General features: G+C 38.2%; 1 protein-coding gene across 2 annotated transcripts; it reads left to right on the top strand.

Moving 5' to 3' along the window:
- The first annotated feature begins 6,662 nt into the window (after window positions 1–6,662).
- Window positions 6,663–26,636, top strand: LOC133587304 (actin-related protein 2/3 complex subunit 4). 2 transcript variants are annotated; one of them, XM_061939839.1, is made up of 6 exons: window positions 6,663–6,764; window positions 14,662–14,780; window positions 14,855–14,966; window positions 15,053–15,148; window positions 26,068–26,238; window positions 26,366–26,636. In XM_061939839.1, exons 1-6 carry the CDS (start codon window positions 6,762–6,764, stop codon window positions 26,369–26,371), a joined length of 507 nt encoding a protein of 168 aa, XP_061795823.1. In that variant the 5' UTR covers window positions 6,663–6,761; the 3' UTR covers window positions 26,372–26,636. The 2 variants fall into 2 exon arrangements, with proteins under 2 accessions (XP_061795823.1, XP_061795831.1); XM_061939847.1 differs by lacking the exon at window positions 15,053–15,148.
- The last annotated feature ends 32 nt before the right edge of the window (window positions 26,637–26,668 follow it).

Consider the following 26,668-nt stretch of genomic DNA (forward strand, 5'->3'; position numbering starts at 1 on the left):
ATATTGCATGTGCCTACGAAAGTGAGAGGCAAGACAAGAAAAAAATGACAACACCACAGCGACCTGTAGCTGTTCACTCTGCTCAGTCTGACCACACTCCGGCTGAAAAGAAGGAGAAAACAAGCCAGTCATGTCACAATAAGAATCAAACTGATATTCTCACAGAACTGCAGGAGATGAAAGTTAACATGTCCCTCTTAAAAGATCTTAAAGCTGAAGTGGCTTCCATTAAAGAGTCTATGCAGCAGCCCTCTTACTTCCCCAGACAGCACCCAGATCCATCAGCTGCACCAGACTGCCCTCCACATCAGTCAGCACCAGTTCACTATCACCCACCACAGAGACACTGGGCCACTCCTGCCCCCGCAGCACAACACTGCTATCCTCAACTCAACCAAAGGTTTGGCAAGCAATATACTCCGCCCACACCTGCACCACGCCGTAGAGCAAGATGTTATGCTTGCCAGCAGACAAACACTGAAGACTGCATTCACTGCTTCAAGTGTGGCAGTAGTGAACACTTCGCAGCTGGTTGCAGAATGGGAAGATTAGGTCCATTCAGAGGGAGTGGTTTAAACGGGCAAGGGTCACCCCAGCGGGGCAGGGAGTGACCGTCTCATCAATCGTGCCCCAAGTTTGTGCAAAGTGTGGTGTACATGGAAGAAATGTGAGGCTGAGACAATGTGCAACATGTAAAGGTGTGTTATACTGTTCAAAAACATGTCAAAATGAACATTGGGAAGTCCACAGGAATCAATGTACAACAACCTCATGCAATACAGTCCGAACTACACCACAAAAGAGAAAACAGGTCAAAGTCGCTCCACTAGTTGGAAGGAGATATTTAATTGACTGCCATATTCAAGGTCAGCAGGTTAGAGCTCTGTGGGACTCTGGCTCACAAGTGACTGTAGTGAGTGAACAATGGAAAACAAAGCACTTACCACATGTAACATTAAGGGACATTTCTGAACTTCTTGAAGCTGATGAAACTTTAAACCTCATTGCAGCTAATGGGGGAGACATGCCATACACAGGATGGATAGAGGTGAGATTTAAATTAGCTTCAGATGGAGTCCCTACAGCAGAGGTCATTGTTCCCACCCTGATCATTAAAGGCAACAATCTTTCTCAACCTATCATTGGCTCAAATGTGATTGGACTGATAGTCGCTACTGAACTGCAGCAGGATAATGCCACCAATAAACAGCAGCTAATCAAAACTGTCCAAGCAGCTTTTCCTGGCTTTGGGATGGATCAGGCTGAAGTTTTTTTGGAGCAAATTACTGCTGAGCAGCAACCTCATGAGTATGTAGCTAAGACGACCAGAGAGCGAGTGCACATCCCCAGACACACCTCTGTAAAAGTAGAGTGTCGAGTTTTGACTGCACCTTTACAAGAGGAGACAACGCTGATCTTTGAGCCTAGTGTTAATCCACAATGGCCAGAGGGCCTTGAGTTTACTGACACTGTTGTGATGTTGAGGAAGGCTGCAAAACCATTCATACTTGTCGACGTGCAAAATCCAACAGATCATGACATCGTGCTCACTGGCAGAACTGTTATTGGGACGGTACAGCAAGTTCAAGCAGTTTATCCAGCGACAGTCTTTGAACGGCCCTGCACCACCCCTCCAGTAACAGTGAGTAATGTGGGAGTAAGGAATGAAAAAGTTTCTGGTGGTGAATGGGATCCCCCAGTCAACTTGGATCATCTCAGCTCACCTGAAAAAGAAATAGTGGAACAAATGTTGAAAGAAGAGTCAGGCTCTTTCTCAAACTCTGATGACGACATCGGCTGTATTGAGAATCTGCAGCTCACCATCTCACTGAAAGACACAGAGCCAGTGGCCAAGACCTACCTCTCTGTACCAAAACCACTGTATCAGGAAATGAAAAGCTACCTACGTGATCTCATCACACAAGGTTGGGTGCGCAAATCAAACTCCCCCTACGCGTCCCCAATTGTGTGCGTCCGAAAAAAGGATGGGAGCTTACGACTGTGTATAGACTACCTTGAGTTAAATCGTAAGACTGTACCAGACCGTCAGCCCATCCCCAGGGTGCAGGACATCATGGATGGCCTGGGTGGCAACTCCTGGTTTTCACTCTTAGACCAGGGGAAAGCCTACCACCAGGGGTTCATGGCAAAAGAGAGTCGCCCCCTCACTGCTTTTGTGACCCCCTGGGGTTTATACGAATGGATTCGAATCCCTTTTGGCCTAATGAATGCACCGGCTGCCTTCCAGAGGTGCATGGAAGAATGTCTTGAGGGGGTTCGAGATGACATTTGTGTACCATATCTTGACGATGTCCTTGTGTTCAGTCAGTCATTTGAAAGCCATGTTGAAAATGTCAGAACTGTGCTGAGGCGACTGAGAGAGAACGGTATAAAGTTGAAGCCGTCCAAATGTGAGATGTTTCGACGAGAGGTCCGCTATCTTGGGCGGGTCATTTCAGCAGAGGGTAGCAAAATGGACCCTGCTGACACCATAGCTGTCAGAGCCCTAAAAAACAAGCCACCAACCAATGTGGGAGAATTAAGAGCTATCATGGGTCTCCTGAGTTATTACCGTCAGTATATTCGTGATTTTTCTCAAATCGCTGCTCCTCTCTACGACCTCATGAGAACCCCTGCTGATGTACAAAAGACTGACGAACGTGCTAAAAGATCAAGACAGATTAAAAGAAAACACAATGGCGCGCCATCCAACCAGCCCATTGTATGGACAGAAAAACATCAACACTTACTTGAGGAACTGTTGGACCACTTAGTTGAACCACCAATCCTTGCCTTTCCTGACTTTAACAAACCTTTTGTTTTACACACAGACGCTTCCAACCCGGGCCTGGGTGCAGTTTTGTACATCCGAGAAGAACTACCATTTTCATTCTGGAAAATTAGAGTTCCTCGCCCTTAAGTGGGCCGTGTGTGAAAAATGTAGGGACTATTTGATCAGCTCATCATGCACTGTGTACACGGACAATAATCCGCTCACATATGTCTTGTCTACAGCTAAACTAAATGCAACTGGATGCAGGTGGGTTGCTGAATTAGCGGATTTTCACCTGACCATTCGATACCGGCCAGGAAAGGAAAACGTTGATGCCGACACACTCTCGAGGATGCCATTGGATATTGAGACAATGTTTAAAGATTGTACTGAGGAAATGTCATCTCGTTCGGTACAAGCAGTCGTACAGTCAATTGAGTACCCAAATCCTAACACAGTGTGGTCCATGGCTCTGTCTGCTCTATGTAAAGACATCAACAAGCCAGAATATCAGCCTCTCTCGCTAGCGAAGATTTGTCATGCTCAGAAGGAAGATAAAAATATCGGCCCAGTAATGGAGTGTCGTCAGTTAAATAAGAGACCTGAAAACAAACAGTTAAAATCATTCAGTGTGCAGAGTAAAAGACTGATGAGTGAATGGGAAAAACTTACCTTGGATGATGTCGGCATCCTGCGTCGAAAAACAGCTACACGAACACAGCTCGTTTTGCCAGAAAAGTACATAGCAACTGTTCTGAAGGAGCTGCATGATGATATGGGGCACCAAGGGATTGACCGAACCACCTCGCTGGTAAGAGAACGCTTCTTTTGGCCTTATATGCAACAGGACATTCAACACTATGTGGCTCGAAGCTGTTCATGTTTGAAAAATAAGAAGCCCAGTCGAGAGATTAAGGCACCCATAACCAACATTGTCACAACTCAGCCCTTTGAGTTAGTCTCCATTGATTTTCTACATGTTGACCAGAGTGCAGGCGGGTATGAGTACATTTTGGTAATTATTGACCATTTCTCAAGATTTGCCCAAGCGTACGCTACAACCAACAAGTCAGCAAAAACAGTGGCAGATAAACTTTTCAATGATTATGCACTGAAATTTGGATTCCCTCAACGTATCCATCATGATCAAGGTGGTGAATTCCAAAACCAGCTCATAGCACAGCTGAAAAAGACCTCTGGAGTGTTAGGTTCACGAACAACGCCCTACCACCCTGAAGGAAATGGACAAGTCGAACGTTTTAATCGTACACTCATACAGATGCTGAGAACACTGACAGAAAAAGAGAAATCAAGCTGGAAAGACTCATTGAATAAGTTGGTTTTTGCATATAATAGTACAAGATGTGAAGTCACTGGCTTTTCTCCTTTTTATCTTCTTTTTGGGAGGACGCCAAGACTACCTGTCGACATACTCTTCCGCCTGAGACCAGCAACAGGTACACCTGACCACAGAGAGTACATGCGAAAGTGGCGAAAAGGGATGCAGGAAGCCTATGAAATTACAAAGAACAATGCAAGAAAGTCAGCTGAAAGAGGAAAAAGAAACCATGATCGCAAAGTGAGGAGCTCAGAGTTGGAACCAGGAGACCGTGTTCTGGTCAGGAACTTGACCCCAAGAGGAGGAACTGGCAAGCTACGCAGCCATTGGGAGGAAATTATCCACAAGGTTGTCCGTAGGGTGAATAAGGATGCTCCAGTTTACGAAGTTGTACCGGAACAAGGAAAAGGGAGAGATAACAGGATACTACACCGCAATCTCTTGCTACCATGCGATCACCTGCCCTTGGAAGTTCCCCTAAAAGTTGCCAGACCGCAGAGAAGAAAACCGACAAATGAGGGGACGATCAATACTCAGCAAGAGGATGACAGTGATGAGGACTCAGAGGATGACTGGTTTTATTACCTACCTCTACAGCCTCCTCAAGATGCACAACCGCAGGCATGTAATGAAGAGGAGCATACTGGCCAGTCGGCAGGCACTGAACCTACAAGGACTCATGACAAACAAGGAGAGGAACAGGAAAGACTGCTACAGCCGGAGGAGGATCACAGCAGGATTGATTTGCTGGACAGCGATGAGGCATCTGAGGGACTTGGAATTCTTGGAAATGACTCTGTGCTGCCACCTCTGTCACTCCCTGCACATGAAAGCCACAGTGACAACAGACAAGCACAAGAGCGGTCAAGGAGGGAACGACGACCACCAAAGTTATTCACCTATGATGAGTTTGGTAATCCAGCCTGCTACAATATGGATGTCCCAGCCAGATTCATGTACCCAATGCAACATTACGGAGCCTATCAACCAGGGACCCGGTGGCCAGATTCTGTTCAGGCCCCCACCTACCAACCAGTGCTTCTGTACGGGTAACCACTCACATGGACTCTTGTGAAACTGAACACATCACACCCATATACATACACATACATTCATGGACTCTTTGACACGCACATTCACACTCACATGGAATTTTGCAAAAGCAGAGTGCTCACAAACATACACACATCCCACTACACTCATGGACTTTTGCGAAAGCGGAGTGCTCACAAACATACACACATCCCACTACACTCATGGACTTTTGCGAAAGCAGAGTGCACACAAACACACACATCCCACTACACTCATGGACTTTTGCGAAAGCAGAGTGCACACAAACACACACATCCTGCTACACTCATGGACTTTTGCGAAAGCAGTGTTAATACACACGCACACTCGTCCTGGACTGTTGAAACAGCTGCGATTTAGAATAGACTTTACCGGTTAAGCGCAAGGACTTTGGGTGGGCCGAGTGTCCATGCACGAACTGTTGAGAATCTGAATTGTATACTATGTGACTGCCTTATTCGATGAATGTCGAGGACGACATCTATATTGAGGGGGAGTGTGTAGTAGTTATAAAATTGCTGTAAATGTGAACATGCAGACAGTAAACAGGAAGGAAGAAAAACAAAGCTTTAATTCATTATAGTATCTGGTAAAAGTAAGAAAAAAAGGGAGAAAAAACATCATAACTAATTACTTTACAAAGTTTAAAAAAGGGTATGAAGGAAAAGAAACTGTGATAAGGTGATCTGCCATCGATTACTGTTGCCTGGTGCAGAAGAGTCTAAAAAGACAAATGCAAAAAATAGTAATCTGTGTTAAAAACATTCTAATGTTTGTTTGGAAAATACTTCCTGGTTTTATGTTGTTTTTCTTTAGTACCTGCGTTTTAAAAATGCTTATTTGTTGTTTTTGTCACTGATCGGGTTTCAACTACTTTTGCCTGGCTTACCCATTAGAGGGAGACAAGTTCTTTCATTCGTCCATTACAGACTGGACCTGAATGAGTGAGCATCGTGTCCATGTTTCTGTTCAATATTCCCCCCTCTACAGGGGTGTAACATGGGCGGGAAGCGTTTCCACAGACGCGGAAGGAGATTTTCACAACAAAGTTCTAAAGCTTAGTGATGTATCAGATATGTCAGATTGTAGGTGGGTTTATTTTGTACCCTTCGCGTTCATATTTCACTGTTTGTTGCATTTTTGTTGCGTTTCACTTGATTGTAAAATATGTCGATCGAAAGGGGGTGTGACGTTCATATTTGGTCAATATTAAGTGTTTTATCCTTCATAGAAAAATTTAAAATTCCATTACGTTTTTTAAGGCGGTCTGTCATAACGTTTTTAGCATTCAATCAGACATTATTGTGAAGTTTTGTATTAGTGTCCCTAAAAATAGATATACCGGCCCCCAGACGCATTTTTTTTCTCTAAATGTGGCCCCCGAGTCAAAATAATTGCCCAGGCCTGGACTAGACACTATTTGTTTTTATATATGAAAATAAAAACATATCATTCATATGCGGAGGGTGGCGGTAATGCACTATCTTAGTGCAACCGCCGTGAACAACCACGAAGAAGAAAAAGAAGAAGAAGAAGAAGCTACTTCCGCCTGTAGCTACCTCTCCTCACACAAAAATGGTAAGCTAAGTTCGACATGTATTACTATTTAGTGACTGTTTGGTAGTTTATTAGTAATTAAATGTGTGTTTTGATGGACATTAAAGTGAATTTATCCACTGGTTTTATTAAAACATGCTGGTAAGGTAGCAAGCTAACACTTTAGCTAGACGGCCCTCTATAGTCACATTCATTCATTCATTCATTCATTCATTAGTCAAAATACTGTACATTCACAAATGGTCTATAATTGCCTTTCGTGGGTTATAATGTTCTATACAGTATAGTTTGATAACGTCGTGGTCCGTTTGCTGCCGGGAAAGAGGAAGAGTCGGAAGCTAAAGCTAACAGCTGCTTTAGTAGCCAGCTGTCAGTTTGCTGCTTTGATTGCAACACCTCTGATTAATGTTCATCAAACTACATTTACCTCTTATCTTAATAAATAAGTTGAGTTTATTTGGAACATGCATGCATACAACATGATGCATCACAATTTCCAGTTTCTCTATTCAACATGTTCGAAAAGGAGTAGGAAGAAGCAGAGCTTATTTAATCCTACCCCCTTTTTTCCTTTACATAGCAGTTGCTAAAACTTTTGTTCACTTCCTGTTCTCAATTTATTCACAATATACTTCATAAGTAGTAACAATAAAAAATAAATAAATGGTGAAGTGAGTTATATTTCATTTGGTGAGATGAGTAAGATTATCTAGAAAATGAATGGATGGATGGATGAAATAAATTCAGAGTGTTTATCGTGGTTCTTCTTTGTATGTACATCTCTGGTAATGGGTACATTCGCACCCACCTGCACAAATGTACTTCAAAATGTAACAATCAAAATAAATATTACTTTTTTTTGTTTACTAGGGAATGCATATATAATATGCATTAGTTTGACCATTTAAAATCAACGATAACAAAAAGAAGATGCTTGGAAATAGCATAAAAATGCCCCAAAAACTTGGAAAAACGTGATTCATAGCGTTACTTTTTGGTGTAACTATCATGAGCGTTCTGTTCAGGTATATTTATTTTATATTTTGATAGTCATCATATTTATGTATTACTAAATTTAAATAGGTATTGATCAATCTTTAAGCTGTGTGTATTTGATTTCAGTTTGCTTTTGACATCTTATTTAGAATTGTAGTTGAAACTTTTACAACCTTGTGTTGCGCTCATGATGGCGTAACCAAACTAGATTTCATTTAATGATCTTATTTTGAATATTTATTCCCTTTTTTTACATTTAGTATTTTTAAATATTAATTTATAAACATTGAATACATTTCAAATATCAATAAAATGCAATTGCCTTCATCTTATAGGGCAGTGGTTCTCAAATGGGGGTACGCGTACCTCTGGGGGTACTTGAAGGTATGCCAAGGGGTACGTGAGATTTTTTTTAAATATTCAAAAATCCTTTATAAATATAAATAAAAACCTATCTTTTTTTCCAAATAGTTCAAGAAAGACCACTACAAATGAGCAATATTTTGCACTGTTATACAATTTAATAAATCAGAAACTGATAACAGTGCTGTATTTTACTTATTTATCTCTTTTTTTCAACCAAAAATGCTTTGCTCTGATTAGGGGGTACTTGAATTTAAAAAAAATTTCACAGGGGGTACATCACTGAAAAAAGGTTGAGAACCACTGTTATAGGGTATTAAGGGTAATAATTTCACCACACCTAGTGTGTGTGTGAGACAATCATTGGTACCGGTACTTTAACTTTATTGTTTAGTTACACCAAGGCATGAGCGTAACACTAAGCTTCATCACTTTGACTTGTAATATCTGTAATTCTGGTGGTGTTTTATGCTTTTTTCTTTTTGGAACATGTACTATACATATAATGCAATAAAGTCCCATATACAATTATGTTTCTCGCAATACTTTAATTTTGCCTTTGAAAGTAACACTCCAATGTCCATTAGTGGAGCTGTACACTTGTACTTTGTAAACACTTTAAATTTGAAGAGTTTCTTGGAGTGGATCATATTAGTACATTGTTTGTTTCTTTGCTTAATCAATTCCATAATTTAATTCCACGTACAGATATACTGAAGGTCTTAAGTGTTGTACGTGCGTACAAATGTTTTAAATTAAATTTTTCTCTAAGATTATATTTCTCCTTTTGTTGAGAATAATTGTTGTATATTCTTTGGTAGCAGATTATAGTTTGCTTTGTGTATAATTTTAGCTGTTTGCAAATTCACTATGTCGTGGAATTTCAGTATGTTTGATTCAATAAATAAAGCAGTGGTTCTTAACCTGGGTTCGATCGAACGCTAGGGGTTCGGTGAGTCGACCTCAGGGGTTCGGCGGAGGTCAAGACACACTCGACTCATCGTGTAAATAAAAATTTCTCCCTATCGGCGTATTAAGGATACGGCAACAGCAGAAGTCAGACTGATTTGCAGGTGTGTAATTTGTTGTGAGTTTATGCACTGTGTTGGTTTTGTTGTTTGAACAAGGTGATGTTCATGCACGGTTCATTTTGTGTACCAGTATAAAAACATGGTAACACTTTAGTATGGGAAACATATTCACCATTAATTAGTTGCTTATTAACATGCAAATTAGTAACATATTGGCTCTCAAGTAGTCATTATTAAGTACTTATTAATGCTTTATTCGGCATGGCCTTATTATAACCCTAACCCAGACCCTAACCCTAACCAAATAACTCTAAATTAAGTCTTTGTTACTTAGAATATGTTCCCCTAGTGTCCAAAAAACTCTAAATTAAGTCTTTGTTACTTAGAATATGTTCCCCATAATAAAGTGTTACCAAAAACATATAACTTTGTCTTGAATTTGAAAAAAACCAACATTTTATTTTTCACTAAAGAAGGGTTCGGTGAATACGCATATGAAACTGGTGGGGTTCGGTACCTCCAACAAGGTTAAGAACCACTGAAATAAAGGGTTTGTATGATGCTGGCCACACTATGGACTGGACTCTCACACTATTATGTTAGATCCACTATGGACTGGACTCTCACACTATTATGTTAGATCCACTATGGACTGGACTCTCACACTATTATGTTCGATCCACTATGGACTGGACTCTCACACTATTATGTTAGATCCACTATGGACTGGACTCTCACACTATTATGTTCGATCCACTATGGACTGGACTCTCACACTATTATGTTACATCCACTATGGACTGGACTCTCACACTATTATGTTACATCCACTATGGACTGGACTCTCACACTATTATGTTCGATCCACTACGGACTGGATTTTCACACTATTCTGTTAGATCCACTATGGACTGGACTCTCACAATATTATGTTCGATCCACTATGGACTGGACTCACAATATTATGCTAGATCCATTCGAAGTCCACATCTGCGGTCCCCTCCAAGGTTTGTCATTGTCATCCCATTGGGTTGAGATTTTTCTTGCCCTGATGTGGGATCTGAGCTGAGGATGTCGTTGTGGCTTGTGCAGCCCTTTGAGACACTCGTGATTTAGGGCTCTATAAGTAAACTTTGATTGATTGTTGATGTATGTTCTCAATATCCAACATTATGTAATATTCTAACTGATCTTTTTTGTAGTTATTTCCCTGTATTTCTACACAATAACTCGTATAAAGTAACACTAGCACTAGCGAGCAGTAGAGAATATGGAATTATTTTTGGTCTAGAACATGTTTTGCTTTATTCATTATTGACGTGTTTCTTGCTACTTTATGTTGTATATTTTTTACATGAGATTTCCAGTTCAATTTATCATCAATTATTATACCTAGAAATGTGGTTTCATTTACTCTTTCAATTTCTATTCCGTCTATTTGTCTATAGGTGAAAGGACAATTACAAGTTAGACATGATCATAAGCGCTTGTTGTTGCACTTTTTATTGAGCCACTGTCATCAGATGTCGGTCTTACTTCAATATTATGGCTATTACTAAAATGACCTAAATTATAACTGCAATTACTTTATAACTAACAAAAAATACCCTGATATAAACAATATACATGTAAAAAACACCTGCCAAACGTTTGCTGTTCTTATGCAAGTATGTACAGCCTTGTTTCACAATGTTTTGTCTTATATTTCTAGATCACAACAACAGTAACGTAGAAGAAACAATTCAAAATAATTTTGTAAATGTTAGATAATAGTTAAAAAAAACATCAAATCAAAGTCTCAACCAATGAAACAATATTGTCATTTTCAAAGCCAAAAATTATACAGTTTCTGTTGTCTTGTTAATAAATAGTATCACTTTTTCAGAAAGTGTATGCATTTTGGAATACAAATACAGAATATATCACATCTACAAAATAAATATATAAATATACATTAAATACATTAGTATTTAAATACTCTTCCTGGTGTTATGTTTGTATTTCTGGTGTTTATCTATCATAGTATATTAAAAAAAAAAAGAATAAACATTAAATCAAAATCTCAACCATTAAAACAATTTTGATGTTTTCAAAGCAAAGAAAATACAGTTTCTATTGTCTTGTCAATATATAGTATCACATTTTCAAAAAGTGTATGTATTTTAGAATACAAAGTACAGAATATATCACATCTACAAATTAAATACATAAACATATAAATAGTTATTTACTGTTGAAATAATAAACAATTTAGAAAACCTAATAGCAAATACATTAAACTCATCACATAATTAATCATACACTGTATATTCATTTATTTAAGTAAAACTACCAAACGTTTCATGGTGTTATGTTTGTATTTCTGGTGTTCATCTATCATAGTATATTAATACATTTTTAGAAAGTAGTCAGATGTCGGTCTTACTTCAATCTTATGGCTATTACTAAAATGACTTGAATTATCAGTGCAATTACTTTAAAACTAACAATTAGAAACATTATATTAACAATATACATGTAAAAAAAACTGCCAAACGTTTGCTGTTCTTATGCAAGTATGCACAGCCTTGTTTCACATTGTTTTGTCTTATATTTCTAGATCACAACGACAAAATAAAAAATATAGAAATGAGAAGAAACAATTCAAAATAATATTTCTGTAAATTGTAGATGATAGTTAAAAAAAAAAAAAGAATAAACATTAAATCAAAATCTCAACCATTAAAACAATATTGACATTTTCAAAGCAAAGAAAATAGTTTCTATTGTCTTGTCAATATATAGTATCACATTTTCAAAAAGTGTATGTATTTTAGAATACAAAGTACAGAATATATCACATCTACAAATTAAATACATAAACATATAAATAGTATATATATATAAATAAATAATTTAGAAAACCTAATAGCAAATACATTAAACTCAACACATAATTAATCATACACTGTATATTCATGTATTTAAGTAAAACTACCAAACGTTTCCTGGTGTTATGTTTGTATTTCTGGTGTTTATCTATCATAGTATATTAATACATATTTAGAAAGTAGTCAGATGTCGGTCTTACTTCAATGTTATGGCTATTACTAAAATGACTTGAATTATCAGTGCAATTACTTTAAAACTAACGATTAAAAATGTGATTAACAATATACATGTAAAAAAACAACTGTCAAACGTTTGCTGTTCTTATGCAAGTATGTAAAAAATATAGAAAAGGAGAAGAAACAATTCAAAATAATAATTCTGTAAATTGTAGATAATAGTTTTTTTTTTTTAAAAGAACATCAAATCAAAGTCTCAACCATTAAAACAATATTGACATTTTCAAAGCAAAAAAATACAGTTTCTATTGTCTTAATATATCGTATCACATTTTCAGAAAGTGTATGTATTTTACAATACATAAACAGAATATATTACATCTACAAAATAAATATATGAATATACATGAAACAATACATACAAAAAAACAACAACATAAAAATAGTTATTTACTGTTGAAATAATAAATAATTTAGAAAACCTAATAGCAAATATATTAAACTCGACACAATATTAATCATACACTGTATATCCATTTATTTAAGTAAAACTACCAAACATTTCCTGGTGTAATGTATGCATTTCTGGTGTTTATCTATCATAGTACATTTTTAGAAAGTCGTCAGATGTCGGTCTTACTTCAATGTTATGGCTATTACTAAAATGACTTGAATTATAAGTGCAATTACTTTAAAACTAACGATTAAAAATGTGAAATTAACAATATACATGTAAAAAAAAAAGCCAAACGTTTGCTGTTCTTATGCAAGTATGCACAACCTTGTAACACATTGTTTTGTCTTATATTTCTAGATCACAACAACAAAAGAACAAAAATAGAACAGAGAAAAAACTATTCAAAAGAATAATTCTGTAAATTTTAGCTAATAGTTAAAAAAAAGAATAAACATCAAATCAAAGTCTCAACCATCCATCCATCCATTTTCTACCGCTTGTCCCTTTCGGAGTCACGGGGGGTCGCTGGAGCCTATCTCCGCTGCATTCGGGCGGAAGGCGGTGTGCACCCTGGACAAGGCGCCACCTCATCGCAGGGCCAACACAGATAGACAGACAAAACCATTAAAACAATATTGACATTTTCAAAGCCAAAAAAAAAATGCAGTTTCTATTGTCTTGTTTATATATAGTATCACATTTTCAGAAAGTGCATGTATTTTACAATACAAAGTACAGAATATATCACATCTACAAAATAAATACATAAACATAAAAATAGTTGTTTACTGTTGAAATAATAATAAATAATTTAGAAAACCTAATAGCAAATACATTAGAGTTGAATGTATTTGCTATTATAATTAATCATACACTGTATATCCATTTATTTAAGTAAAACTACCAAACGTTTCCTGGTGTTATGTATGCATTTCTGGTGTTTATCTATCATAGTATATTAATACATTTTTATAAAAGGTATTTTTTTTTTTTTGGAAAACTTGTGTAAAATAAAAACTAATTTAAAAAAAAAAAAAAAGTATGTGTATATGTATATATATATATATATATATATATATATATATATATATATATATATATATATATATATATATATATATAAACAGATTTTAAAAATCCTGAAAATTTCAGTTTTTAAAAAACTAAAAAAGAAAATCAAACCCAACAATTAAAAACATAATATTAGCCGATTTTTTAATATATGTGGTGGTCTGTTAAGTATTATGTATTTTTATAAATCTATATTATTATTAATTATATACAAGTGTATATTATTATGTCTAATGCTATTAAATATAATTTTTTTTAAAAAGCATTTTGTTTTAGAAATTACAATCCCTCCCCCCCACACACACACACACACACACGCACACACACACACACACACGCACACACACAATCATACTTAAAAAAAAGAAGAAAAAAAAAGATTAATAAGTGTAAGGTCATTCATGCTTTGGTTGAGAAGGAATTAACAGCGCCCTCTGCTGGCTGTTGCCAAGTAATGCAGTCTATTAAAGATCTGAAAGAAATTATGAAAAGTTGTATGGTTATCATGAGCATTGTCTGGTCATCAGTGTTGTTCCATTGTTTTATTCTTATAGCCAGACCTGTGTGTTTATTTGTATATATTTATAGCCGAAACTGTCAGGTACGGAAATAAACACACAAGAATAAAGAATTGCATATAGCGGTATAGCTCGGTTGGTAGAGTGGCCCGGTTGGTAGAGTGGCCGTGCCAGCAACTTGAGGGTTCCAGGTTCGATCCCCGCTTCTGCCAACCTAGTCACTGCCGTTGTGTCCTTGGGCAAGACACATTACCCACCTGCTCCCAGTGCCACCCACACTGGTTTAAATGTAACTTAGATATTGGGTTTCACAATGTAAAGCGCTTTGAGTCACTAGAGAAAAGCGCTATATAAATATAATTCACTTCACTTCATAATTAGTTGAAGACCTAATGAACCTAATTGGACTCATCAGTGTTATCTGTCCTCCCTCAGACGGCCACTTTGCGACCCTATCTGAACGCTGTGCGGGCCACCCTGCAGGCCGCCTTGTGCCTGGAGAACTTCTCCTCCCAGGTGGTGGAGAGACACAACAAGCCTGAGGTGGAAGTGCGGTGAGTCCCATGCTTCTGGGAGATGCCATGAACAAACAACACAACATTCAACCCTCCCTGATGTCTTCCTTCAGGAGTAGTAAAGAACTCCTCCTGCAGCCTGTCGTCATCAGCCGCAACGACAAGGAGAAAGTTCTGATCGAGGGCTCCATCAACTCGGTCCGAGTCAGCATCGCCGTCAAGCAGGTGAGCATCAACCCAAACAGCTTTAAAAAAAACGTGTACCGGTACGTGTGTCACCATGACAACAAGTGTCTCCACGACACAACCAGGCAGACGAGATTGAGAAGATTCTGTGCCACAAATTCATGCGCTTCATGATGATGAGAGCCGAGAACTTCTTTATCCTCAGGAGGAAACCAGTGGAGGTGAGGAGATCTCAACTTATCTTTACAACAGTCAACACCTTGTTTATCGCTCTTAATTGGTTTCCAGCCTGACCGTGGTAAATTAATTTTCGTGAAGTAGGAATTAGTCATTATAAATCAAATATTGTCATAAAAAATTGTTTACGACTCCCCAAATAGATTTTAACATTATAAAAGCCCTCTAGACGAGAAATAACACCCACATGTCACCTTTATACCCCTTTAATCCAGTATAGTAACATAGACAGAAGACGCGTTAGGTTAAGTTAGGTTACTTTATTAGTAGCCGAAGGTAAACTTGTTTTGCAACCAGCAAGATCAGGCCATCCATTTTAACATACAGAGAAAGTAACATCTTAGATATGCAATACAAAGACCAACCACATAACAAGCATCACAAACATTGCCAAGATCACAACATAGTACATGTACGGTACTCAAAGTTCCCCATAAAAAGGAATACAACATATAAAATCCCACTCAGATAAGATTTGGGACAAGCTAGAATAAAACACCATTTTTATTTATTTTTTTATTTACAGACAAACATAGTTTTGTATTTCATTATTGTTTCTTTTGTTAATATCAGAGTCCGTTCTGCAAAAAGGTCATTCCTAGAAGCTAGGGGTGTAACGGTACGTGTATTTGTATTAAACCGTTTCGGTACGGGGGTTTCGGTTCGGTTCGGAGGTGTACCGAACGAGTTTCCACACGGACATATTAAGTAGCGTAACGCACGTTGTGTAAACAATGCACACCGAGGCACAACACACGGCATGCTAGCTGCTAACGGCCTACGATAGACTGACCATACGTCCTCTTTTCACCGGACATGTCCTCTTTTGCGGAGCTGTCAGGGCGGAATTTCTTAAATGCCTCAAATGTCCGGCATTTTGAGTTAGGATTGCGTGTATTTTCAATGTACGTTCAGGGTTAAGAAGGGGTTAAAAACAAAACAAATTGTGCGAGCAGCAGCATTGGTGAGGGAGGGGCAGAGACAGAGAGAGAGTTATGATAAACGCGCATGCGTCGCCAGGCTCTGTTTTTTATCCATAGATTTATCACATTACATTTTTTATCATCTATAGCAGGGGTGTCAAAAGTGTGCCCCGGAGGCCATTTGCGGCCCACAGCCAGAGGTGGGTAGTAACGCGCTACATTTACTCCGTTACATCTACTTGAGTAACTTTTGGGATAAACTGTACTTCTAAGAGTAGTTTTAATGCAACTTACTTTTACTTTTACTTGAGTATATTTATAGAGAAGAAACGCTACTTTTACTCCGCTACTTTTATCTACATTCAGCTCGCTACTCGCTACTAATTTTTATCGATCTGTTAATGCACGCTTTGTTTGTTTTGGTCTGTCATAGTGCCTGCGTTTCAACAAATACAGTCACTGGTGACGTTCACTCCGTTCCACCAATCAGATGCAGTCACTGGTGACGTTGAACCAATCAAACAGAGCCAGGCGGTCACATGACCCGACTTAAACAAGTTGAAAAACTTATTGGGGTGTTACCATTTAGTGGTCAATTGTACGGAATATATACTGTACTGTGCAATCTACTAATAAAAGTTCCAATCAATCAATCAAAATTGTGAAGGAAAAAAGACCCTTTTTTTATTTCAACCGTACATCCCGTCAAAAGCCTAAAGACTGACTACACAGTTCCTGTCTTCACAATAAAAGTGCCGCTCCATCGCGCATGCGCTTTCAAAATAAGAGTCTCTGAAAGCCAGCGCAAACAAGCTAGCAAGCTACGGAGTTTGCCGCCAATGTATTTCTTGTAAAGTGTATAAAAACGAATATGAAAGCTGGACAAATTAGATGCCAAAAACCAAACACTTTCATGTGGTATTAGACAGAAAGGAGGAACTTTTTTTCTCCTCCATTTGAAAACGTGGCCGTTATCATCACTACTGTCTGATTACAATCAATGCAAGTCATCAGAATCAGGTAATACACCAACTTATATTCTTGTCTTCATGAAAGAAAGGAATCTATATGTGTTAAACATGCATGTATATTCATTAAAACACCTTTAACATGTAAACAAAAACGGCAAAATAAATAAATATAAATTATATACTGTATATATCAATGTATTTATATATATATATATATATATATATATATATATGTATATGTGTGTGTGTGTGTGTGTGTGTGTGTGTGTGTGTGTGTGTGTGTGTGTGTATTAGAGATGCGCGGTTTGCGGACACAACCGCGGAGTCCGCGGATTATCCGCGGATCGGGCGGATGAAATTAAAAAAAATAAGATTTTATCCGCTCGCGGGTCGGGTCGGGCGGATTAATTAAAAATATTTTTTTATTTTATTTTTTTTATTTTTTTTGCGGGTGGCAGTTAAACCAATTCGGAAATATATATACATAGTTAAATGTTGTTACCCACATACGAAAAACGAGCAGGCACCTGCAGCATATGCCACAACAGAAGAAGAAAAAAGAAAAGAGATGGACACTTTTACGGAGCGGAGAAGGGACGCCTCGCCGGGGTCCGGGACCGAGGCCCCTTCCCCCGAGAGGGCCCCACCGGGAGCCGTAGTTGAGGCGATCCGCGAGAAGGGCCCGACGCACGTCCAGGGTCACTACCGCGCCCACCGCACCGACACCCCGCCTCGTCCGCTTTCGCCTCGGCCGGCGTCACGCGCAGCAGGTAAGCAGCTTACCTGCCCGCCACCCCCGTGGCCGGGGGCTCGTAACATGGGTCACTCCACGCGCTCCGCCCGCGCAGCTTACCTGCTTGCCACCCCTGTCGTGACAGCGTGGCACGCGAATGTCTGTGCATTGGATCAGTCTCCTTTCTTTAACAGGCAAAAGCTTTATAACCTCACCATACCTGCCAACTTTTAAATCAGAAAAACCTAGTAGCCAGGGTCCAAGGGCCGCAGGCCCCGGTAGGTCCAGGACAAAGTCCTGGTGGAGGGTTCAGGGCTTCGCCCCCCGACGCAAAATGATTATTAGCATTCAGACAGGTTAAAATGTTGCTAAAACCATCACTTTTCTATTAGTCACAGTGACTTTTCAAAACAAAAATATTACAGCAAAAATCATATGGGTTGATTGACATGTTTATTCTGTAAGCTAACTTCAATAGTTTGAAATTATTTTGACAGTTAATGCCAGTTATCCTGTCAACCTTTCACAAGACTTCAATTTGTTAATTGAAAGTATAAATAGTATAAACACTTTTAACAGTATGTCGCAGAGGTGGGACCAAGTCATTGTTTTGCAAGTCACAAGTAAGTCTCAAGTCTTTGCCCTCATGTCCGAGTCAAGTCCCGAGTCAAGACAGGCAAGCCCAGAGTCAAGTCCAAAGTCAAGACTGGAAAGTCTCAAGTCAAATCCTAAGTCCTGCATTTTGAGTTTCGAGTCCTTTCAAGTCCTTTTAACCACAGACTAATATATTAACACAGATTGTGTATGCTTTTCAAACGCTGTATTTATTTATTAAAACAAGTGCATTTTAAATTGCAGGAAAGAAAATTGTGCTGACATTGCACTTTATAATAGCACTATTCACCAGTCATTTAAAACATTAACTCATTCCTTTACAGAACAAACACATTGAAAAATAAAGTGCAAATGTACTTATTTGTACAAAAGTGTTAACATTGAAAAAACATGACATATACGTGAACATAACAAAAAAGTTGTACTTTTTATATGTCAGGGCCCTATGCTGCATTGCATTTGCAAAAGACCAAATTAGCCAAGAGTCTGTCAGTCATTTGTGCACGATGGGGGCGTAGTATGATGCCACCATGGCTGAAAACTCGCTCCACTGGAGCACTGGAGGCAGGCACTGCCAAGACTCTCATGGCCGCTCGGAACAGTGAAGGAAGAGTCTTCATGTTCAATGCCCAGAACAAAAGGGGGGAGAGAGTTGTTTTGGGTTGGTGCACTACTTGTAAGTGTATCTTGTGTTTTTTATGTTGATTTAATTAAAAAAAGAAGAAAAAAAAATTATTTCTTGTGCGGCCCGATACCAATCGATCCACGGACCAGTACCGGGCCGCGGCCCGGTGGTTGGGGACCACTGAGGTAAACAACCAACAGTATGTCAGAAAGCTAGCTAAAACGGTACACATATTCATAATATAGTATACATTTTAACTGACCTTTATTTTACTATTTTTGTCTTTTTTTAGGTGGCTAAAATACGCGGTGCTGCTGACCGCCGTCTAACGTTACGTGTGATATATTGACTAACGTAACCCTGCTTAAAAAAAATCACTGAACAAAAAGTATGAATAAGGTAGTGAACTGCAACAGATTCCCGTGTTTGCAATAACGTTATAACGTTAGCAGTGAGTTTACAGCCTCACTGATTTAACTACACAGCAAATAAAAGTCACGTTACTTAGCCAATAAACGTTATCTTACATTCAAAACTTACCCTTCTTTGTGCAACTTCAAATGCCGGACGAAGTTGGAAGTTGTTTCCTCTCCATCAGTAATTTTCGAACCGCATGTGTTGCATACTGCAAACCGTTTTGTGTTGACCACCTCGTAATTTTTATACCCAAACAAAATTATTTTAGGTATCATTTTTTGTTCACTGGCGTGTGGTTTGGACATGTCTTCTTCGTTGGTTGTCCTGCAATTTGATTGGATGAATGCTGTGTGATGAAAACAAAGTACGGTAGATCTAATTTGATTGGCTGTTGTACTGAGACCACACCAGCTGACACACGCAACGCTGATAGACAAGTACACAATGAAAAATACGGAGCGCTCCCGAATAACTTTTTCATCTTTGGGTTTTGGGGAAAGTAGCAAGTCATGTCAAGTCATGTCAATTCAAAAGGCTCAAGTCCAAGTGAAGTCACAAGTCATTGATGTTAAAGTCTAAGTCGAGTTGCAAGTCTTTTTACATTTTGTCAAGTCGAGTCTAAAGTCATCAAATTCATGACTCGAGTCTGACTCGAGTCCAAGTCATGTGACTCGAGTCCACACCTCTGGTATGTCGTGCTGTGAAATACAGCCGACAGGATTGCGCATGCAGGTGCAGGAGAACAAAGGACTTCTTTCATTTAAGGTTTGTGATAAACCATCAAACTCATTCGTTAAAAGGACTTTATAGTAATATAAAGCGAATTTTTCTGGACATTATCATGCAAGAAAAGTTTATTTTTGGGATCGCGATCACCGCGTAATGATTTTTAAAGGTTGCATTACAAACATGTAACTGTCCCATGTGATCAGCCAGTGCGATTGGAAGTCCATGCTCAATTATTGCCTCCGTAAATAAAACTTCGGCATTTATCACATCCAAAGAATCTGTTTGGGCGACGAAAAACGTTGAAAGTTTTCCACTTGTATCGCTAGCAACGGCATTAGACTTGTGTTTTTTTGTCCCAACGTGGTCTTTTACATCGCTAATTCCTCCGTGTCCGATCGAAAAATCTTGTCTGCACAAGGTGCAATTCGCGTAGTTTTCACCCTTTTTTTTTTTTTTTTATTAATATTAGATATATAACAACGGGCGGATGGCGGGCGGGTGCAGTTCTGATCAAACGTTACATCGGGTGGATGGCGGATGGTTGACGACTTTCTGACGCGGTTGCGGATGAAATAATTGCCTATCCGCGCATCTCTAGTGTGTGTGTATATATATATATATATATATATATATATATATATATATATATATATATATGATATGTGTGTGTATGTTACTCATCAGTTACTCAGTACTTGAGTAGTTTTTTCACAACATACTTTTTACTTTTATTCAAGTAAATATTTGGGTGACTACTCCTTACTTTTACTTGAGTAATAAATCTCTAAAGTAACAGTACTCTTACTTGAGTACAATTTCTGGCTACTCTACCCACCTCTGCCCACAGCTAATGTTTTAAAGGCCCACGGCACATTCTAAAAATACTATTAAAATAAACAAAAACATAACAAAAGTGAAATAAAAAAGCTTAAAGGTTAAATGTAATTTAGAAAAAGTTGCAATGTTGACTAATAAAACAAAGCTGTTTTTTTCAAACTGTCATTGCTCAAAACATAATATTGAATCAAAATCAATGTTATTATGAATTATTGACCTATCTAAGGTTCCCATTACTTCACATCAAATATTCCACTAAGAAAAATATTTTTGGTGGAAGATTTTGCAAATTTGGTAAATAAATAACCCAAAAATTTACATTTTGTTGTTTTCTTACTGTTCCGAAAATGAATCGAACCGTGACCTCTAAACCGAGGTACGTACCGAACCGAAATTATTGTGTACCGTTACACCCCTACTAGAAGCACACAGCTTATGGACAGGGACCCACAGTTAAAATATACCTCATCATACAATACATTTCAGAATCTACCCACCAAATACCCATTTACAATTTCATTTATCAATAAAAAAGGAATCTTTAAATCCACCAAATCAGTCTCAATATCCTATTATTCAAATTTGATTAAAATGTTGCATCTTGAAGACGTGCGATAATCTAATCACACATACAGAGGTCAAGACCAAAATTATGTGACGAATGTGAATTCCTCAACCATAAGAGGTGTGCTAAATGTACTAAGCATAACGTCGCAATAAATTTAGCTTAAAACGCTTTTTAAAAATGTTTAAATAATTTGATTCTTTTATAGAGCTATCAATCTCATTCCAATCTCATCGGGCCTCTACAGGCTATACTAAAGCTTGTACACTTGAGATGACGATTTTTCCCTCTTAATGAAGGTTTACTTCTAGTGTTATGTCTATGAGAAGTAGCGGTCACTGGAATGAGCTGGCAGAGTCTAGAATATAATCCATATACTAGCTTATACATAATACAAGCACTGTGCAATCTGTTGCACTCCGTAAGCTTCAGAGTATAAAAAGAGGATTTGAGGGAGCATTAAAGTTTGCCCATGATATAACACGTATGGCTTTCTTCTGAAGAATCTCCAGTTTTTTAAGATAACTGGGATACGTGTTACACCATACGACACTGCAATAGTTTATATATTTATATATAAAAAATAATAAATTGCACAAAAATAAATATAGGTAAAAATAGGTACTACAGTTTTAGTTTTGTGATGTCAGCTGGGACAAAACTATATCTGTACCATTTTGTTTTGCCTCTATGGACTAAAAACCTCCCTCCAGACAAGATAAGTAGCCAATACTACTGTAGTATTCATATTTTTACTTCATTTACACATTTTATTCTTGAAAATGCTTCATTCGGACCAAAAATACGTAAAATAAGCTGGGGGAATAAAACCTATGATAGAGTGAAGCCACAAACCTCCAAATAGAGATGTACGATACAGCCTGAAATCTATATCATGATATTATATCACCATGTGTCATTAGATTTATAAATGATAATAGAACCAAGCTGCTGTCATATGCAGTAACATATTTACTGCATATAAAACAACATTTTCAGTTGTATTATTTAAAATATTATTAATATACTTGCTAATTTACTGTTAATATCTGCTTACATTCTGTTGTAAAATGTAACAAAACACATTTCATTAGTTTTGGGCGATACTACAAATTTGGGTATCGGTCCAATACCAAGTATTGGTCGTGCCAATGCTGATTACATTTTTGATCACAATTATGAGCAAGACAAAAACACAGGATGGTGGTGTAACAATATCAATTAAATATTTAATTTATTTCCTACTATTGGTTCTGATTGAACCCTTTGCCCTTAAAACCCTCCCGTGTCCAGGGACTTATTTCCTGAGTTTGTAAACAATGACAAAAACAACAAAACATTATTTGATAATAAATACTATATAACTCTAATCACTTTAGTATTGACAGTATCATGTTTAGCTATTCTTTTTCCTCCGTTGATAATGATACTTGTAAGAAATGTAGTTTGTTTGGGGGTGAGGATTACGGATTTAGGAGTGGCTTTACACTGTAGAACAGTGGCGTCCAAAGTTTTTTATTGGCCCTTGACACCTTCTACAGACTAGATCAGGGCTCTAGAGCCGCATGCGACTCTTTAGCGCCGCCCTAGTGGCTCTCTTGAGCTTTTTCAAAAATGTATGAAAAATAGAAAAAGATGAGGGGAAAAAATTATATTTTTTGTGTTAATATGGTTTCTGTAGGAGGACAAACATAACACAAACCTCCCTAATTGTTATAAATCACACTGTTTATATTAAACATGCTTCACTGATTCGAGTATTTGGCGAGCGCCGTTTTGTCCTACTAATTTTGGCGGTTCTTGAACTCACCGTAGTTTGTTTACATCTATAACTTTCTCCGACTTTCTAAGACGTGTTTTATGCCACTTCTTTTTCTGTCTCATTTTGTCCACCAAACTTTTACCGTTGTGCATGAATGCACAAAGGTGAGTTTTGTTGATGTTATTTACTTGTGTGGAGTGCTAATTAGACATATTTGGTCACTGCATGACTGCAAGCTAATCGATGCTAACATGCTATTTAGGCGAACGATATGTACATATTGCATCATCATGCCTCATTTGTAGGTATATTTGAGCTCATTTAGTTTCCTTTAAGTCCTCTTAATTCAATGTATATCTCATGACAGACCATCTGTATGTAATACGGCTTTTCATTTTTTGTGGCTCCAGACAGATTTGTTTTTGTAGTTTTGGTCCAATATGGCTCTTTCAACATTTTGGGTTGCCGACCCCTGGTCACTAGATCAACACATTTTTGATTAGAAAAGAAACAAACAAAAATACAAAGGCAAAATGGAACCAGCCCAATTCTCCCCCAAAATGAGATCTGAAAACCAAAATGGCCTGTGCATCTTTTACATGATGTTTGATGAACGTATGTTCACATTTTGCAAGATATGTAAGATTCTGAGTGTGCTAAAGTATAATAATGATAAAGAATTACAAGAAGAAGAATTGATTAAACTACATTGTATTGGCTTTTGTTGAGTTTCCGTGCAGAGACAGTCGGCAAGTGCAGAAAAGTAGCCCTCTTTATTAGGGAAAGGCACGTAACAAAAAAACAAAGAGCTGGAAAGCGCACAAATGGAAACGGGCGAATAAAGCGCAAAGCACGCAAAGGTACAACATCGAGCAAAATAAAATAATCCAGTCCGGAAAAATATTCTGATTGGCAACCAGGTGTTCCCTAATTGCCAAATAAGGGACAGGTGATTGAGCCAACACTCTGACCAGTAAAGTGATAGAAAATGGAGGCAAACAGGATGTGGAACGTAAAATAACCGCGCTGGACAGGAAATGATACAAAATACAAGAAACTAACAATGACTGTCATGTGAGATCATGACAGGTTTTAGCAACTTGAATGTACAAAAACGTTTGGACACCCTTGCTGTAGAGGGACACACCACAGCAGACATGTATTATCATGATATAACCGTATTTTTCGGACTATAAGTCGCAGTTTTTTTCATAGTTTGGCCGGGGGTGCGACTTATACTCAGGAGCGACTTATGTGTGAAATTATTAACACATTAGCGTAAAATATCAAATAATATTATTGATCTCATTCACGTAAGAGACTAGACGTATAAGATTTCATGGGATTTAGCGATTAGGAGTGACAGATTGTTTGGTAAACGTATAGCATGTTCTATATGTTATAGTTATTTGAATGACTCTTACCATAATATGTTACGTTAACATACCAGGCACCTTCTCAGTTGGTTATTTATGCCTCATATTGGCAACACTAAATTGGCCCTAGTGTGTGAATGTGAGTGTGAATGTTGTCTATCTATCTGTGTTGGCCCTGCGATGAGGTGGCGACTTGTCCAGGGTGTACCCCGCCTTCCGCCCGATTGTAGCTGAGATAGGCTCCAGCGCCCCCCGCAACCCCAAAGGGAATAAGCGGTAGAAAATGGATGGATGGATAACGTACACTTATTCAGCCTCTTGTTCACTATTCTTTATTTATTTTAAACTGCCTTTCAAATGTCTATTCTTGGTGTTGGCTTTTATCAAATACATTTCCCCAAAAAATGCGACTTATACTCCAGTGCGACTTATATATGTTTTTTCCCTTCTTTATTATGCCTTTTCGGCTGGTGCGATTTATACTCCGGTGCAACTTATACTCCGAAAATTACGGTATCTATGCAGCGTGACGCGGCGAGGGACGGCAGTAGTGGCCTTGGCTCTGTAACGCCAAATTTCTTCCCCCTACAAAAACCTTCCCCCCCATTTACTTCCGGGGTCATATCCTCTTACGTCATTGACAGCGATCGATAGAATCCAAATCTCCTGAAAATGGTGGTGTCACTGAATGACATTTGTCTTCATCTTTCCCAGGGGACTTATGTCAAACACCAGCAGGCTTCGAAAAATTCCAGGCGGAGTGTTAGGGAAAATTTAAGGTTAGGGCCGCTGCTGGGAACTTCTGTCTTCGTGGTAACGTGCAAAAAATATTAATTAATATATAATACTGTTAAATGTCTGTACTTTAAATCAACATTATTGTTGAAACCATTTCACTACAATATTGTGTGTGCTGCTGTCCTGTGTCAAAGCCGAAGTGTTATCAATAGCTGTCAATGACGTAAGAGGAAATGACCCCGGAAGTAAATGGGGGGGGAAGAAATTTGGCGTGACAGCTCCAACGATGCTGATATTGCAGCCTTGATATCAGCACAAATCATACACACCTGTATCACTTGAACACTATGATCAGAATGAGATTACTACAACACACACACAGGCAGACGTGGCATCTGTAAAGCTGGCTATGACTGAAAAAATGGAGAGTGTAATTGATAACAACGCATAAAGTTGTAGGTTACATTGTGTGTGTATGTTTGTTGTGTGTGTGTGTGTGTGTGTGTGTGTGTGTGTGTGTGTGTGTGTGTGTGTGTGTGTGTGTGTGTGTGTGTGTGTGTGTGTGTGTGTGTGTGTGTGTGTGTGTGCGTGCGCGTGCGCGTGCGTGTGCAGGGCTACGACATCAGCTTCCTGATCACCAACTTCCACACGGAGCAGATGTACAAACACAAGCTGGTGGACTTTGTCATTCACTTCATGGAGGAGATCGACAAGGAGATCAGCGAGATGAAACTGTCCGTCAACGCCAGAGCTCGCATCGTCGCTGAGGAGTTCCTCAAAAATGTCAGTGTCCACCTTTTCACCTCCATTTATTGTTTCAGTTCACCTTATTTGACGGCATTCATCATTAATACACACTTCAATCCAAGCTACAGTAAACATATACTAAGTGCTATTTCTTGTTTTGCAGTTCTAAGTGAGATTTCCCAGTGGACAACATTCCACTCTTGGCCTCCACCGTCACCAAGATGTCAGCAGCCAAGACACACCTTGATCAATATAAATATGTACAAATATTATTTTCATACATTTCTTACCATGGTGGTGAGCACAGGGTACTTTCATTTCTTCCCCTGATCATTCTGTCTAATGATGTTTATTTTATTGTTCTGTTAGGACCAGGAGCCAACCCATTTATTACCCAGATGATGAAATAAACACTTGATGGTAGTGAAGATGAATAGTAACTTCCTGTCTTTTTGTCTACACGCTT

This window comes from Nerophis lumbriciformis, linkage group LG03 (assembly GCF_033978685.3).
Source record: "Nerophis lumbriciformis linkage group LG03, RoL_Nlum_v2.1, whole genome shotgun sequence".
Taxonomy (NCBI): Eukaryota; Metazoa; Chordata; class Actinopteri; order Syngnathiformes; family Syngnathidae; genus Nerophis; species Nerophis lumbriciformis.

Bases quoted from the DNA above. Each gene is read 5' to 3' on its own strand.
- LOC133587304 (XM_061939839.1), top strand. The intron at 14,781-14,854 runs GTGAGTCCCATG...GTCTTCCTTCAG, and splicing joins AAGCCTGAGGTGGAAGTGCG to GAGTAGTAAAGAACTCCTCC. The intron at 14,967-15,052 runs GTGAGCATCAAC...CGACACAACCAG, and splicing joins TCAGCATCGCCGTCAAGCAG to GCAGACGAGATTGAGAAGAT.